Below are 13988 nucleotides of genomic sequence, written 5' to 3'. Positions count from 1 at the left end.
CAGGATTAGCCAGACAGGATTTTCTTAAGTAGACTTGTTACGGTACTAAGACAGGTTGTTCCTAAAACTAGAGTCTGCACTTTACACTCTATTCTCATACTTTGACATTGCTCATATGCTGGAAACCTCACTGGTTTTTGGTACTAATTTTCAAACTTAGATTTAAAGTGTCCCACAAGCACATTAGTTTCAATTCACAGCTACCTAAGGAAGTTTTTAATTCTAAAAACAAACACTGGATGGGCTGACAATCTCACTGGCAATTGTTACTAGCTTTTAAGTGGCTTTTAAGTTCCACAAGCACAAGTTTCTATCTTGGAAAGTTCTGCCGGCCAAACTTTGAATGGGCTGATGGCCAAAGTTTATTTCAGGTTGACTTCCCAACCCTTGATTTATCTATGGGAGACCCTTGTGGACAGTACCCGAGGCCATCCCCTACAATAGATACAAGTAACTTTGCACATGTTATCACAAAGGCAGAGTTCCCATCTTCAAAGATCTACTGGTCAGGCATTCATCACTCTGGACTTAAATATGAGTCAGGGGAGCCAGCCATCAGGACGGAAGTCTGAATAAGTCATGAGGACTGAATAATTTACAAGGATCGACAGGTCCGCCCAACAGCTCTGAGAGCCTTTGTTAAAGGTGTGACACGCTGACAATCTGTCTTAAGGCCACACCAATTTAATTTCTTGGTTAACGGATTTTTCTAGAAAAATAATGGAGCGGGCGGGCGAAAAAAGTAAAAATAAAAACAGGCCTAGGCATCCTATTATGGCCCAAAATGGTACGATAGGAGCCATGAAGTCAACACACCAGGCTGGTTCAAAATTTAAACAATGAATTTTGAACTTTTAATGATAGCACTGCATTGAAAGATGGAATAACTGTAACAACTAGGAAGAAAAGGACTGTTTTCAACTGTTCAGGGCAAAATATGAGCATTTTGCAGTTGATTCTGAATTTTTATTTTTATTTGCAAATCAGAAAAAAATGAAGCGGGCTAATCCGTTAACCAAGAAATTAAATTGGTGTCGCCTTAAGGCATCCAACGCAATTTCAGGGGGGGGGGGGCAAAACGAAAACATTCTGGATGAGGAAACCTACCTGATATTGAGATGTACTGTAACAGTTACTTCTTAGCCCATTCTTGGCACCATGTTATATGTGACGTGTTTGAAAAACAAAGCTACTTGAGTAGTCCCTTTATTTTTGGGTACTACCAATAAATTGCTAGGAGCAGCTGCAATACTAAACAAGCAACTGTTTTCCTGCATCAGTTTCATCGCATTTTTGCCTCACAGATATCAGTACGCTATGTGATGGGGTGATTTAAATTACTTCGCTAAAAAAACACCAGAAGGTTGACTTTGAAAAAACAGTTTTACTGCCCTGAAATTCCTTTGTGTGCCTTTAAGGACAACATGTTAACTGTTACATATTGTAAAGACTGCCATAACAGCATTTACACAATATTTTGCCTTAAAAATCTACGGATTTCTCTCATGCTTTGGTGGGAACTTACAGCAACACCAATATCAGCACCAAGGACATAACAAAGGGTCCAATCCAACTTAATGTTCTGACTTTTTCTTCCATTAGAAGTCAAGGATTAAGGTGTTCAAAGACTTGTTTTTCCTAGGACATTGTAGAGTAGAACTCCCCATGTACAGCAGGGGCATTACTATATATTATAAGCTTTACACAATATGCTTAGAGTTACAATATAGATGTACAAAGGCTAGGTGTAATATAGCCAGATGCCACCATGCCGCATACCTACACCAGTTCACTACAATCTAACAGCAAAAACCTACAACACATACTAAGGGGCATTTATACAGTATGCTGCATAAGAAATATACTCAAATTAGAGTTTATTCTCAAATTAGTAGTAGAAGACTATGACTACTGGAAAAGATTTTGAAAAGTATTTTTAGTTACTCCTCAACTAAAATTGATGGTCTACAGTAACTTAAATGAGACAAGACTATCAAAATGTTCTTTTCATCTCACAAGAGCTGTAGATTTTTTGGTTACTGATCCATCTGAGTCAATATGTGAAGTCCCCAGTTTACAGCCGAACTTCCAGCATTTCAATGATGAATTCTGCAGACTTCACAACTATTTCTGGTGCTTCCACTTTTGTCCCATTCATTTTCTCAACATTCAAAGGACTCGGGAGTTTGGTCCAATTCTCCTCATCTATTCACTGGTTGTAATCATCATCCTATTTAGACCAGGGGCCAAAACTGCAGCCAAAATTTCTCCCCTGGGAGGTCATTAAGCACTGCCTCTCCAGTTTGGTAGAGCTGCAGTATTGGTAAATCTTGATTGAATCCAGTTTTATACAATACTGTCCTCGTGTCTTTTTATGACTCCAGAGTAGGTAGTCATTGGGGCACACAGAGGGAGTTGGGCCATTGAAAGGCAACTGTCTTCAACCGCACCCAAGTCTTGCCCTATGAAGCTTTGCTAATTGATGGTTCACGAATCAAATGGCAAACGCAAGCACCCATCAGCATGTTTTATATGATGGGAGCATGATGACTAGGCCAGGAAAAATCAATACATTGATCAATAACAATTATTAATATATAATAAATATATATGTATATATACAAAAGTCTGCAGAATCCATCACAGAAATGCTGGAAGTTCGGCTGTAAACTGGGGACTGGAAATATTGGCTCAGAAAATTTTGTTAATCTTGTCTCATTTATGTTTGGACCATCAATTTTAGTTGAGGAGTGACTAAAAAATTCTTCATCTCTTCCAGTAGTCATAGTCCTTTCTCTTTCTATTTATATAGATACATATAGTTTCAAACTTGCATGCTTAGATTTTATAACAGATTGCTGCAAGTTGAAAATTTAAAAAGAATTGTATTTGTCAACTTTCTCCTGCAAATCTCTGGTCTTTCCTTACCCTCCCCCATGTCAATTTCAAGAAGACTGACTACACCACTTGAATGTGTAATTATATTATACATGACATGGGAAGCAAATTCTACCATGTTCTATGGTCAAATGAAGATGTCTGAATCACACAATGGACTGGAACAGTGAGGGGAATTTTTCCAGAGATTAAAGGCCATGTTGATTTGATTATATCGATGACATCCTCTGGAAACCCCAAAACTGACGCAAGCGTGCGAATAAAAAAAAAAAGTTTGGCAAAATAAAAGGTGCCTTCTTTATGAAATCTAGGTGGTCACGAAGGATGAACAAATGACTGAACACACAGAGTATGGTATGACAAATAATAGAATCTTAATTTTCATTTCTTCACATTTTGTCCTTTTCCTTTGGAATTGATTTTGACATTCTAAGATATTAGTATCATTCTCCAGTATATTTTTTTTTTGCAATCTTTAGCATATATTTGGTAATTTTGCAGTTGCTTTGTAAGATTTACAGTATGGTCAAAACTTTTTTTTGAAACGGACAAAACTTATACCCACGCGGATGTCATCCATGTAATCAAATCAACATGGCCTAAGCTCTGAGCCAAACAAGATCCATGCAGATGATGTAAAAAGTTGCATGTTGTTACAAAAGTTATCCATTCTTAATTTGCTTTGCCCACCTATTTCATTGATTTCCTGCAAAGATCTGAGAACCAACAAATCAAATTGGTGTGGCCTGGCAGTATGATACACGTAGGACTACTAGTGCTGTCTACTGGTTTGCTGGAACTAGTTCAGAACTTGTAATCTTGGATCAGGGACCAAAAACCTGAACTAGTTCCAGAAAAAAATCATATCACATTCCTCTTTTTGTCCTAAACCTGGAATCTTCAATAGTCAAACATTTTTATGCAAAATGAAGAAAACATTTTTACCATTGGGTTTTGTCAAGTACATGTATCGGCCTCCGTAAATTATGTGGCCACGACTTTGCCCACAAACAAAATACAAGTCTGTACCTGAACCTAAACCTCTGGACTTGAATCCGGACCTGTACACAGCACTAAATACACCAGGGCACGACAAAGTGCTTCCGCCACCCCAACTACTTGCCCTTGTATTGATGCGAACAAGGTCAATCCGTCACCTTCATGACAACCTGCCCTTTTCCTTGACTCGTGCACCCAGAGCCAATTAATCCAGCTAATTAATTACCCCATATTTCAGACTAGTAATGAGACCCTGGCTGCAAACATCCGTCACAGTCCTTTCCACTATTGCCTGCTAATTAAGAAACAATGAGAGATGCGTATAGTTTGCTGCTTTCTTCATGTACACAACGTTGAATCATTGCAAATATTTTCATAGGTTTAGGTAATATGTAAAGATGTTAAATGTGTAGTAGTACTAGTATACAGCATATTCTTAACATCCAAGTGTCAGAAAAATGATGAAATCTTGTTATAGTACTTAATAATTTTATCTTATATGGTGCACCCCCAAAATTTTCGTGCACCTAATTTTTTAGGTTAGCTCTGAGAGCTCTGAGACTTTATTTCCGTCTTTTTCAGCGAGTAAACAAATACCTTAATCATGTTAGTAAAGGTATGATAAAAGCAAATTTAAAGGGATTTCCTGAGAGTCTTGGTATGTTATATTAGAACCACCTCTGTTGAATTGGGACATGTTCAATCTTACAGACTGATATATGGGTACTGCACGACAACCAGTATTACAGCTTAATGTCAAGGTTCTTCTTTTCTTAGAGGGTGTAACAAATAGCATGTTGATGATGAGAAATAGGCAAGAGAGGGCACCGTTATACAGGATTCCTTTGAATTGCTAATCTTATCCCATTCTCTTCACATAAACATGATTTCACTAGAACAGTTGAAGCTAAGAAGAGTGGCCCTACAATGTAGTGTACTTGGTGACAAATTGCATTTTAAGGTTCCAGAAAATTGTTCACTTTTTTCTGCTTGATTTATACAATTGAATAGCAAAAGTGAAGATTGAATATGGTTCAGTGCTTAACAGTCATCCAGACATAAACAAAAGGTGTGCCTTTAATGGGAATTAAAGTTTGAATTCACCTATACCGGTACTAGTCATGCATAATTTGGTTGGTACTAAAACTTCCAAAGCATAATCAAATAAACATTATGTCCACAGGGACTGTATCTTGGGGCTTAGAATTGATTTTGGATGTGCATTTAATGGTGGAGGCGCCAAAAGAATTAGCAACAGTCAAAAGATGTGGATGACTTGAACTGTTACAGACTGGCATACATTTTAAGAAGAGCCATCAGACGTACACATTTTAAGGAGATACCATTAGAAATAAATTGTGAAAAGGATCCGGAGATGCACCAATGGGTGTAGGAAGAATTTTGATTACCTCCTGGTTAGAAGTATTGTTTTGGGCAGTGCTGGTTTAGGGGAGTTTGTATGTATGGTGTCCTCAGCAGAAAGGATTGGAAGTGAGTGGGTGGAGATTTCAGTTGATTGACAGGGTTATGACCTGGTATGCCCTGGGTGGTAGGATGTGGTATGATGTCACCATGTGTACTGTGTAATCATGGTATGAAACACATACTGGAGCAAGTTAGAGTAAGTTATGTCATACAACCGTATTGAGCAATAAATCCATTCTATAATGATGAGTATTTCTCAATTATCTTACATGGAACGAACGTGACGTCAGAGACATGTGACGATCACCGTACATGTAGTAGCGGGTCATACATGCCAGATAACTTGTGTCGCCCCCTGTCTCTGTTCAGGGTACTGGTCAGTGAGCTCTAATGTAGACCGCTTCCTCCACTCCTCTTGCAAAGAAGTCTGGTTCAGAATCAAGGATTTTGTTGTTGTTGTTGTTGTCCTAATGTTTAACGTCTATTATGTTGCTTATGTGGTCTCTAGGTGCTCAGTTTTACGCTTGGTTCATCTAATCTGGGTCAAAATCCTTGATTCTGAACCAGACTTCTAATTTTTTTTCTTACCTGGGGTGACACATTTTCTAGTGTCTTTTTCGTCATGTTCCAAGAGAAGACGGGTCCATTCCATGAACAAGGTCAAAGGAGTCAGCCAAAAATTTAGGGCAAGTCCCAGTTCATTCCAGTGTTGGACGGAAAGTGACTTCATTTCATTATGACTTGAATTTAACTTCAATTCAATTCAATTCAAGATACCAAACATAACAGACAAACATGACATACAATGTTGCCCGAATGGCGTTGATATTTACAAGATAAAATGTCCAAAAATTGGTCAATCACAGATGAAATTTCATGAATATTTAGAACTGACCTTTTTTCTGGAGATGTAGACGGGCTTGTTCATGACTATCCATGTTACTGTTTCGGCACAGTCTGGGGAGGTCAGGGAACCCTGGTAGGTCATGTAGTGGGGCGTGGTGGGGAACAGGTTGGTCAAGTTGAAGTCCTCCACCCTTGCTGCTGCTCCTACATGGTGAAATATATAATACAATGCGTCAGGCAGACTTTATAATTATTATTAGCATGTCAGCAGAATGTACTGCGCCTGCGCAAAATCTGTCTGTGCATGGAACTTTTGTACAACATCTCGTTTAAAGTCATATTTGCTTAGTCAAGGATGACTCACTTCAAATGCAGTGTTGGACAAGATACTGTCTGGCATAGAATTCTGATGTCTTTGGTAACTCTCTAGTACATTTATGTGATTTACAATCTTTCTGTGTTGTTGATAGACTTAGAAATTTAATGGAACTTCAGAGATCTATTACATGTCAACATCTTTCTAACTGTCAGTGGTAAGTTTTTGCTGTGCCTGTGTGACATCTGGATTTTTCATGTTTTTTTTTTTAAGTGTAGTCAATGTTGCATCAGAATTTTGCCCATTAAAAGTGAAATTATTTTGGACACAACATTTGAAAACTATTAATGGCATGTCATCCTTAAATACGCAAAAACAAGATGTTGCACCAAAGTTCTCATAATGCACAAAACATTAGATGGGTTTCGTGCAGGCAAAGTACGTTCTGTCATCGTGCCGGTTTCTGCACTTCAGCCAAAAGGGGCTGCAAACACCACAAACACATCACAGAAACTGCAGGATTCAGCAGCAGCATGCAAGGACAGACACAACACTCCACAGTCACAAAACACAGATGGACAACACAGATGTACAATGTAACCTCCTTAACATTTATCTGCCCCATTTCATATTACCGTCACTTTGAACAACAGTGTGTTTGAGAGATCTCTTAGTGCACAGTTTAAGTATGTAGGAGTGCATTATATTGGGAGACATTGCACTGTTTACATGTAGACCCATTTTTTCAGTGTGGCAGATATATGCGAGCTGACAGAATTATGTTAGCAAAAGTTACATCAAACAACGCACAAAATAAAATCTGCAGACAGAGAATGGTGCAGAGATTTTGTACCACACCAAGGAGCTGGTGTGTTACGCCGAAGGGCGGTTATACCGGCTATACTGATACAGATACACAGAAATGCTAGGAAAATGTGCATGGATGGCCATAGGATGCTACCACTGTGCATCCATGCGTACATGTGTGAAAACTATCAGTTACTGTACTGATACTGAAATGTGCATTTGACCCATGCGACGCCAGTGCTGGTCCTGAGCAATTTTGTGATGTGTTCGGGCATCCGTATTCTGCATAACTGTGCATAGATCCCTTTCCTTGTTCCATCTAGGGTCACTTACGCAATAACACCCCTCCATCTAATAAGTGGTATGGTCCAAGGCTGTGGTAAAGCAATAACCTGGACCTAGACTACTCTAAATAAAGGGGTGATATAGCACGTAGGACCATCTTAGAGGAACAGTGAAGATTTGATATGAGATACCTTTTAGTTTACCGTACTTGTCAGGAAAGGGCTGGCTAGTTTGGTTTGCTGAAGTTGGATGAAAGACTTGGATTAAAATCTGTGTACTACGTATGTGTGTCTACAGCATCACTCAAAAGTCTATTCGATATCAATTTAGAAATAAACCAGTTAATATAAAATAGCAATAACCATAACTTGCAGTTGGCTTATACATGATATTAAATCCAGAAGGAGACAAGGCATGTTGATGTGCAATCAATTACGAAAAACTACCAAGTACAAGTAATGAATCTAAGTCTTATTGTCCTCACTCCACCCAGGTGTAAAAATGGTACCTGACTTTGGTTGGGGAGATAAAAGGTGGGGCAAAAAGAGGTATGGGCTCCGCCATCCAATACCGTGGCCTAGACACAGTCAATTAACAACCCACTGCCCGACAGCCTCAAAAAGGCTACGGCACTACCTTTACCAATTCTACACACTCATCCACACACATGCGTGGAATGCAGAATGTTTCAGTTGCGTTCCATACTTCATTGGGTAGTAACATCCCATGTCTGCAGGTAATGCCACTAACAAGATTGTGTAATCTTTCACTTGGACTGCTGCCCAACCCTCGCGATGCAGCGATGATGATCAATGGTGTAACACCATCCACAGCAGACATCTCGGCTTGATGTTAACTACCTTGTTACATCTTACCATCATAATAAAACATTCTGTGAGGTGCCTTGTTGAGAAAAGTTGGAACAACAACGACATCTGCTGTTACAGTAGTTCTCAGAACGGGACGTTAAGCTGTGGTCCACTGTTCATTGGGCTTGTTGAAAAGAGCTAGGAAAACTTCCCCAGTACAATGAATCTGTAAAAATCTTCTCTGTCAAGACCAGTGGAAGAGAAGCTCTTCTGGATATAAAGCTGGATTGAGAACATTGCTACAGCACCAATTACAATATATCATCATGGTGACTGCCCTCTGGTCTACTGGTCATTGACCTTACATGTACATGTATGTGTTTAGAGAAGAAAAAGAAACAGTATGCTTTCCATCTGCAAACTTAAGGTAATATTTAAAACAAATTATTATCTAAAATAGCTATTAGATGTATCTCAAATTTTAATATAATATTCTTGTTATTTATTTTATCCATTAATTTCTCCCAAATAGCACATCTACAGAGGGATTGTGTATATATTGCCTGAAATCATGAAGCTCACAGATCATGCACTAATTCTGTCAATACAACCTTAAACAGCACTAAGAGACTCTGCCATAAGGTCTTTCTGTGGTTCACAGGAGAAGAGACATTACCACTTACTATGAACATCTGGGAAGGTGTCTTTTATGTCAGTATGACAAAAGGCACCACCATGATGGTCTGTAATATCTATAAAGGTTGACTTGCTATGTAGGGCAATTGTAAAAATGAATGTCCTCTTGCATCAGGTATTTGCAAGAATACGTGGCAATTTCAAAATGTAATAAAATTCTTATTATCATCAGTGCTAGATAAATAAATGGAGACCATAGAAATCTGCTTTAAAAAGAGTAAAAACAAACTTTTACTTTATATAGAATTAACATGATCATAGAATTATATTTAGAATTTATATAGAATTAACAACATAGAATTAACAATTCTTATTAAAATCAGTGCTAGATAAATAAATGGTCCATGCAGGAGACTATAGAAATCTGCTTTAAAAAGAGTAAAAATAAGTCTTTTACTTTACATAGAATTAACTAAAGGTATCATAATGCATAATGGTACATACAAACTTGAATGTATAATTGTATGTTACAAGTAGTTTAACCCTTGTCCTGCTGGCATTCCTGGCACAATATCTTTCAATAATTTCATGTCTTAATTAGATCATAGACCACCAATTTTTTTTGCCCTGCAGTGGCATAGTTACTTCCGCATTCGTTGCGTTTCGCTGCGGTGTGATGCGTTGCACGAGAAATACCCCCAAATCGTACCTATACAGGGTGTTATATAGATGGTACTGTATGTGCCGCGCGACATATGTTGCGCACAGCAGGACAAGGGTTTCAGTATGAGCAACAAGTAAATATTATCTTTAACACTGTCATAATTATAATATTCATCACCTATGAAGAACTTAAAAGTATTCCTGATTCCAAATTGCTCAACAATCATACTTTGAAAGCCTTAGGACATATTTAAGCCACTACTAATAGTGCACTGTGTGATATTCACCAGGCTCAACATATCTTCAAGTTATTCATTCTAACAGCAACACAAGGCCTAAAATAGCCATTTTCTTTATCACAACGAAAGTCTATCAACAATAACTTTCTTCCTCCCATATGGAGGTGTAAAACATGAATTCAACCAAATAAGCCGAATACGACTCTACTGTTTTCTTGCGGCACAGAAGGTACGAAAGATTTTTATCATCGATATTCCATAAAACTCACCAAATCATATTGAGGAAGACCATAAGAAGCATGAGTGTGATAAAACTCAATCGTGTGAGGAGGTATTTTGTGATGGTGGGAGTTTATTCAAGGCACACAGTTTGACTACAAACACTGCGTCAAAGATATAGCTTCATAGGATAAGCCATACGTTATGCAATTCAATATCTTTTAATACAGGATTTACAGCAACACAAATGAAACTTGTATCAAGAATGGTTTATAGGTGTAAACTTTGAGATAAGATCCCGTATACAGAAATTATGTTCCATATTGCATGATATGTTGGATATAGCTGGAAATTAATGCATGATCACAGCAAGCAAGGCGGCAAATGTCTGTGTCGAATTAAAGTGTTTCACTAAGTTATAATTTTGAGACCTGTCCTTGGTACTGAAACTGTTGTGATACAACACTTTTACTACGAACACTCAAGAACACGGAATGTTAGTCTTCTTGCTTTGGCCAATAAAGCGTTTCACACAAAATAACAGAAGTTCCATTTGCCAGAGGCTTCTGATAGTTTTGATTTGATCCAGCTCGTAAGTTGTGCATCGTGATTCCCAGTTCCATATGATGTGACTTCAACATGATTGCTTCTCCTCAATGGGCCATATCAAACATCTGTCTCGGGGTGAACACTCTCCACAAAACACCTATCAGGGCTGGAAATAACATGTGCATGTGCACCTTTAGTGCAGGTAAAATGGAGGCTGTGTAGGTATTCCTGATGTCTACATGTACCTGCACCTGACCTGTACTGGTCCATGTACTGGGTATATGCAGGTTAGTGCAGGTAAAATTGGAGCTTTGCAGGTATTTCTGATGTCTACCTGCACCTAACCTGCACTGGTCCATGTACTGGGTATATGCAGGTTAGTCCAGGTAAAATAGGAGCTGTGCAGGTATTTGTGATATCTGCCTGCACTGGGTTTATATATTAAAAATATATGCAGATTTTTATTTGCTGCATTTACTGTTATATGAACTTAGTTATATGAAGTATACAATACGTAATGTCACATTGAATGTTTTCTGAATAGTTTTTAGTATGGTCCATACTTTCTCAATTCTGAGTGGTGCAGGTGAAAATTGTCTGGTGCAGGTAATTTTCATTGTAGCCTGTACCAGAACAGGTACATGTACTATGCATAAAAAGGATTTCAAGCCCTGCAATAGCATATCATAGCTCCTATCTGCCTGAAAAAACATTCACTTCAATTCTATCTCAATCCTCCTTTTCCTGCAGGAAGGAGCCATCATTACGTTTTACTGGTGGAAATGAGGACAGATTGGTTTCTTCTGCCGGCAATCTTCATATATAGACACTGCGCCGGTTTGGATGCCTGCCATTCAATTATACATGGACCGGCGCTGAATTGTAGCTCCCCTCGGAGCCAGAGGTCGACGCCGGGGGTCACATCTATTGAGTTTCCTAACGAAATGTCTGATATCATCGCAAAATACATTTCCCCTATAGATCCGTCCCATACATGCACTGGGGGAGGGGGGCGGAATTGGGACAGCAGAGAATTGGACTTCTTGGCTGAAGTTGGAAGACTCCACTGAAGGTTTAAATGTGGGGAGGGGGCATTGTTTGGTCTGACCCATTGGGTTTTGATGGTTAATTCTAAGAACTGTTGATATGTATATATTATTATGTTGCAATACAGATTTGGTACATTAAGAAAAGGTAGCTGTGTTATCAATAAAAGACGATGGACTTGATCAAAATCATGTAAAAATGGAACAATAGCAATTGTCCTGGAGCAGTAACTGATAGAACTACTAATTTACAAGGCTGACTGAATTGCATGGTTAACAAATTTGCTTAAAAAAGTGTGATTTTTAGCATTCAACCATTCAACGTGATGGAAAATGCAGCCACAGTTTGTGACTTGAAGGCTACAAAAGTGGAAGCAAATGAAATCATGCCCTTTTTGTCTTTATTAATCTTAACATAAAGTGAGTCACATGTGAGCACATTAGCAGAATGTACAGTAACTGTACTAGCACAACACCTGTAATGTATTGTGCATAGCACTTTCAAATTGGCAGAATGTCTCCTCTAAGTTTGTACTCATATTAAAGGTCAACATCTTGTCAATAGTTTTCAAATTTTGCTTCTGAAAAGATATCATCTGCGAATTAAAGGGCAAAATTCTGATGCAATATTGACCAAACATGCAATGGAAACACGAAAAATATGGGTTTTGCACAGGCGCAGTACATTCTGCTGTGAGAGGGTGGAAACACACACACGCAGTGCTGCCATGTGAACATGTCAGCAAGTTTGAACATTGACAGTCAAGGAAAAGAAGGGTAAACTAATGGGAAGCAGCCTAAGATTAAAAACCTTAACTTCATAGCCTTACCTTTGTATGTGACGTTTTGTAATCTGTCATTCCACAACAGTTTGTCCAGCTCTGGGTTTGTTGTATTCCCAATCTGCAAGGTAAAAGAAATTACAGTTATAGAATATAATGGGATAAACAAATATATAGTATAGACTCAAGATTATGGTACCTTACTGTCAATTGATTTGCTTGTGAGGGGTTTCAATATGAGGAAAAAACATTTTTTTCACTGCATCTAAATTTCACAGTTGAAGCAATTATGTAGAAATGCAGTAGAAATACTAACACATATTTGCTGTATTGTGATTTTGAAGGTCATAAATTTGCAGTTGAGAGGTCACTGCAATAATAAAACCATCTTGAAAGTGAACCAGGAACTGTTGAACATAAAAAAAGGCCATTGCCAGCTTGAAATACAAATATGTCCTTTCAAAAATGTTCCAGATATTGAGTTCTTATTCTAAACATGTCCAGACAGAAATTAAAGTCTACACTATGTTCAATAGGAATTTGAATAAGAACTACAAAAGCGCAGAGATAGTGTGTCAAGATTGAACTGCTAAAGGAGTGGAAGAAGATGCATCACTCTAAAGCCCTTAATACCTGGAAGTAGGCTATGAAGAAATTTGCAATATGATACGTTGCTGGATGGTCACTTCCATACAAGATTGATATTGGGTATTAGTAAGGAAATGTCAGCAGAATACAAAGGGGCATTCAAAGTTACCAAAATGGCGAGGATAAGTACTCAGAGTAAATGTTAAAGTTTACCAGGCCATGATTAGGTTCTTAAAGTTCAAGGCAGTACTGTCTCCCATATTGTGTCATGTATAATGTACAAACTATAGACCTAGCACTTAAAAGTATTTAGCTTCCATCCCAACTGAAATCTCCTAGAGGCTGCATCAATTTTTCAGACTTGGTTTTTGTTGGATAAATCAGCCTGTCAGAAATTTTGTAATGGGAATGTGATATAATCTTCTACATTTTGTACCAATGACAGATATCCGAAGGGTGTTATTTCTATTCTGTGCAGCCCTTCCCTGTTAGCCTTGAGGCGGATGAAACATGCCAGGTAATAACTCTGGCCCTTGGTTTGAGTGATTTGCAGTGAAAAAGCAATACTGAAGGTGTTGTTTTCCTGACAGCTGCTCTATTTGAAAACCACTTCTGAAATCTCTCATATCACCGGAAGCTGGTGTTTTGCCATCTACAATGTTAAAGATATGGAAGCTATGTTTTTAAACTTGTGGCTCACTTTTTTCCTGTGTGTTTTATCAGTCACCATCTCATTTCTTTCTTTCTTTTTTTTAAAAGTTTTTTCTCTTTCTTTCTTTCTTTCTTTCTTTCTTTCTTTCTTTCTTTCTTTCTTTCTTTCTTTCTTTCTTTCTTTCTTTCTTTCTTTCTTTCTTTCTTTCTTTCTTCTTCTTCTTCTCTTC

At 38.1% G+C, this 13988-nt stretch overlaps 1 protein-coding gene across 5 annotated transcripts in view; it reads right to left on the bottom strand.

The window, feature by feature from the left end:
* Window positions 1-13988, bottom strand: part of LOC109487836 (carbonic anhydrase-related protein 10-like) — a 181495-nt gene that overhangs the window by 11643 nt on the left and 155864 nt on the right. For all 5 annotated transcript variants that reach the window (XM_019791925.1, XM_019791926.1, XM_019791924.1 and 2 more), the window contains 2 exons: window positions 12568-12640; window positions 6218-6372 (listed from right to left, as the gene is read on the bottom strand). In XM_019791925.1, coding sequence (XP_019647484.1) covers window positions 6218-6372; window positions 12568-12640 — 228 coding nt within the window. The remainder of the gene's footprint in view (window positions 1-6217; window positions 6373-12567; window positions 12641-13988) is intronic.

The sequence above is a fragment of the Branchiostoma belcheri genome, unplaced genomic scaffold, assembly GCF_001625305.1.
Source record: "Branchiostoma belcheri isolate BF01 breed outbred unplaced genomic scaffold, Haploidv18h27 scaffold9, whole genome shotgun sequence".
NCBI lineage: Eukaryota > Metazoa > Chordata > Leptocardii > Amphioxiformes > Branchiostomatidae > Branchiostoma > Branchiostoma belcheri.
Note: the sequence above shows the minus strand (reverse complement) of the source record. Positions and strands in the feature narration are given on the sequence as shown.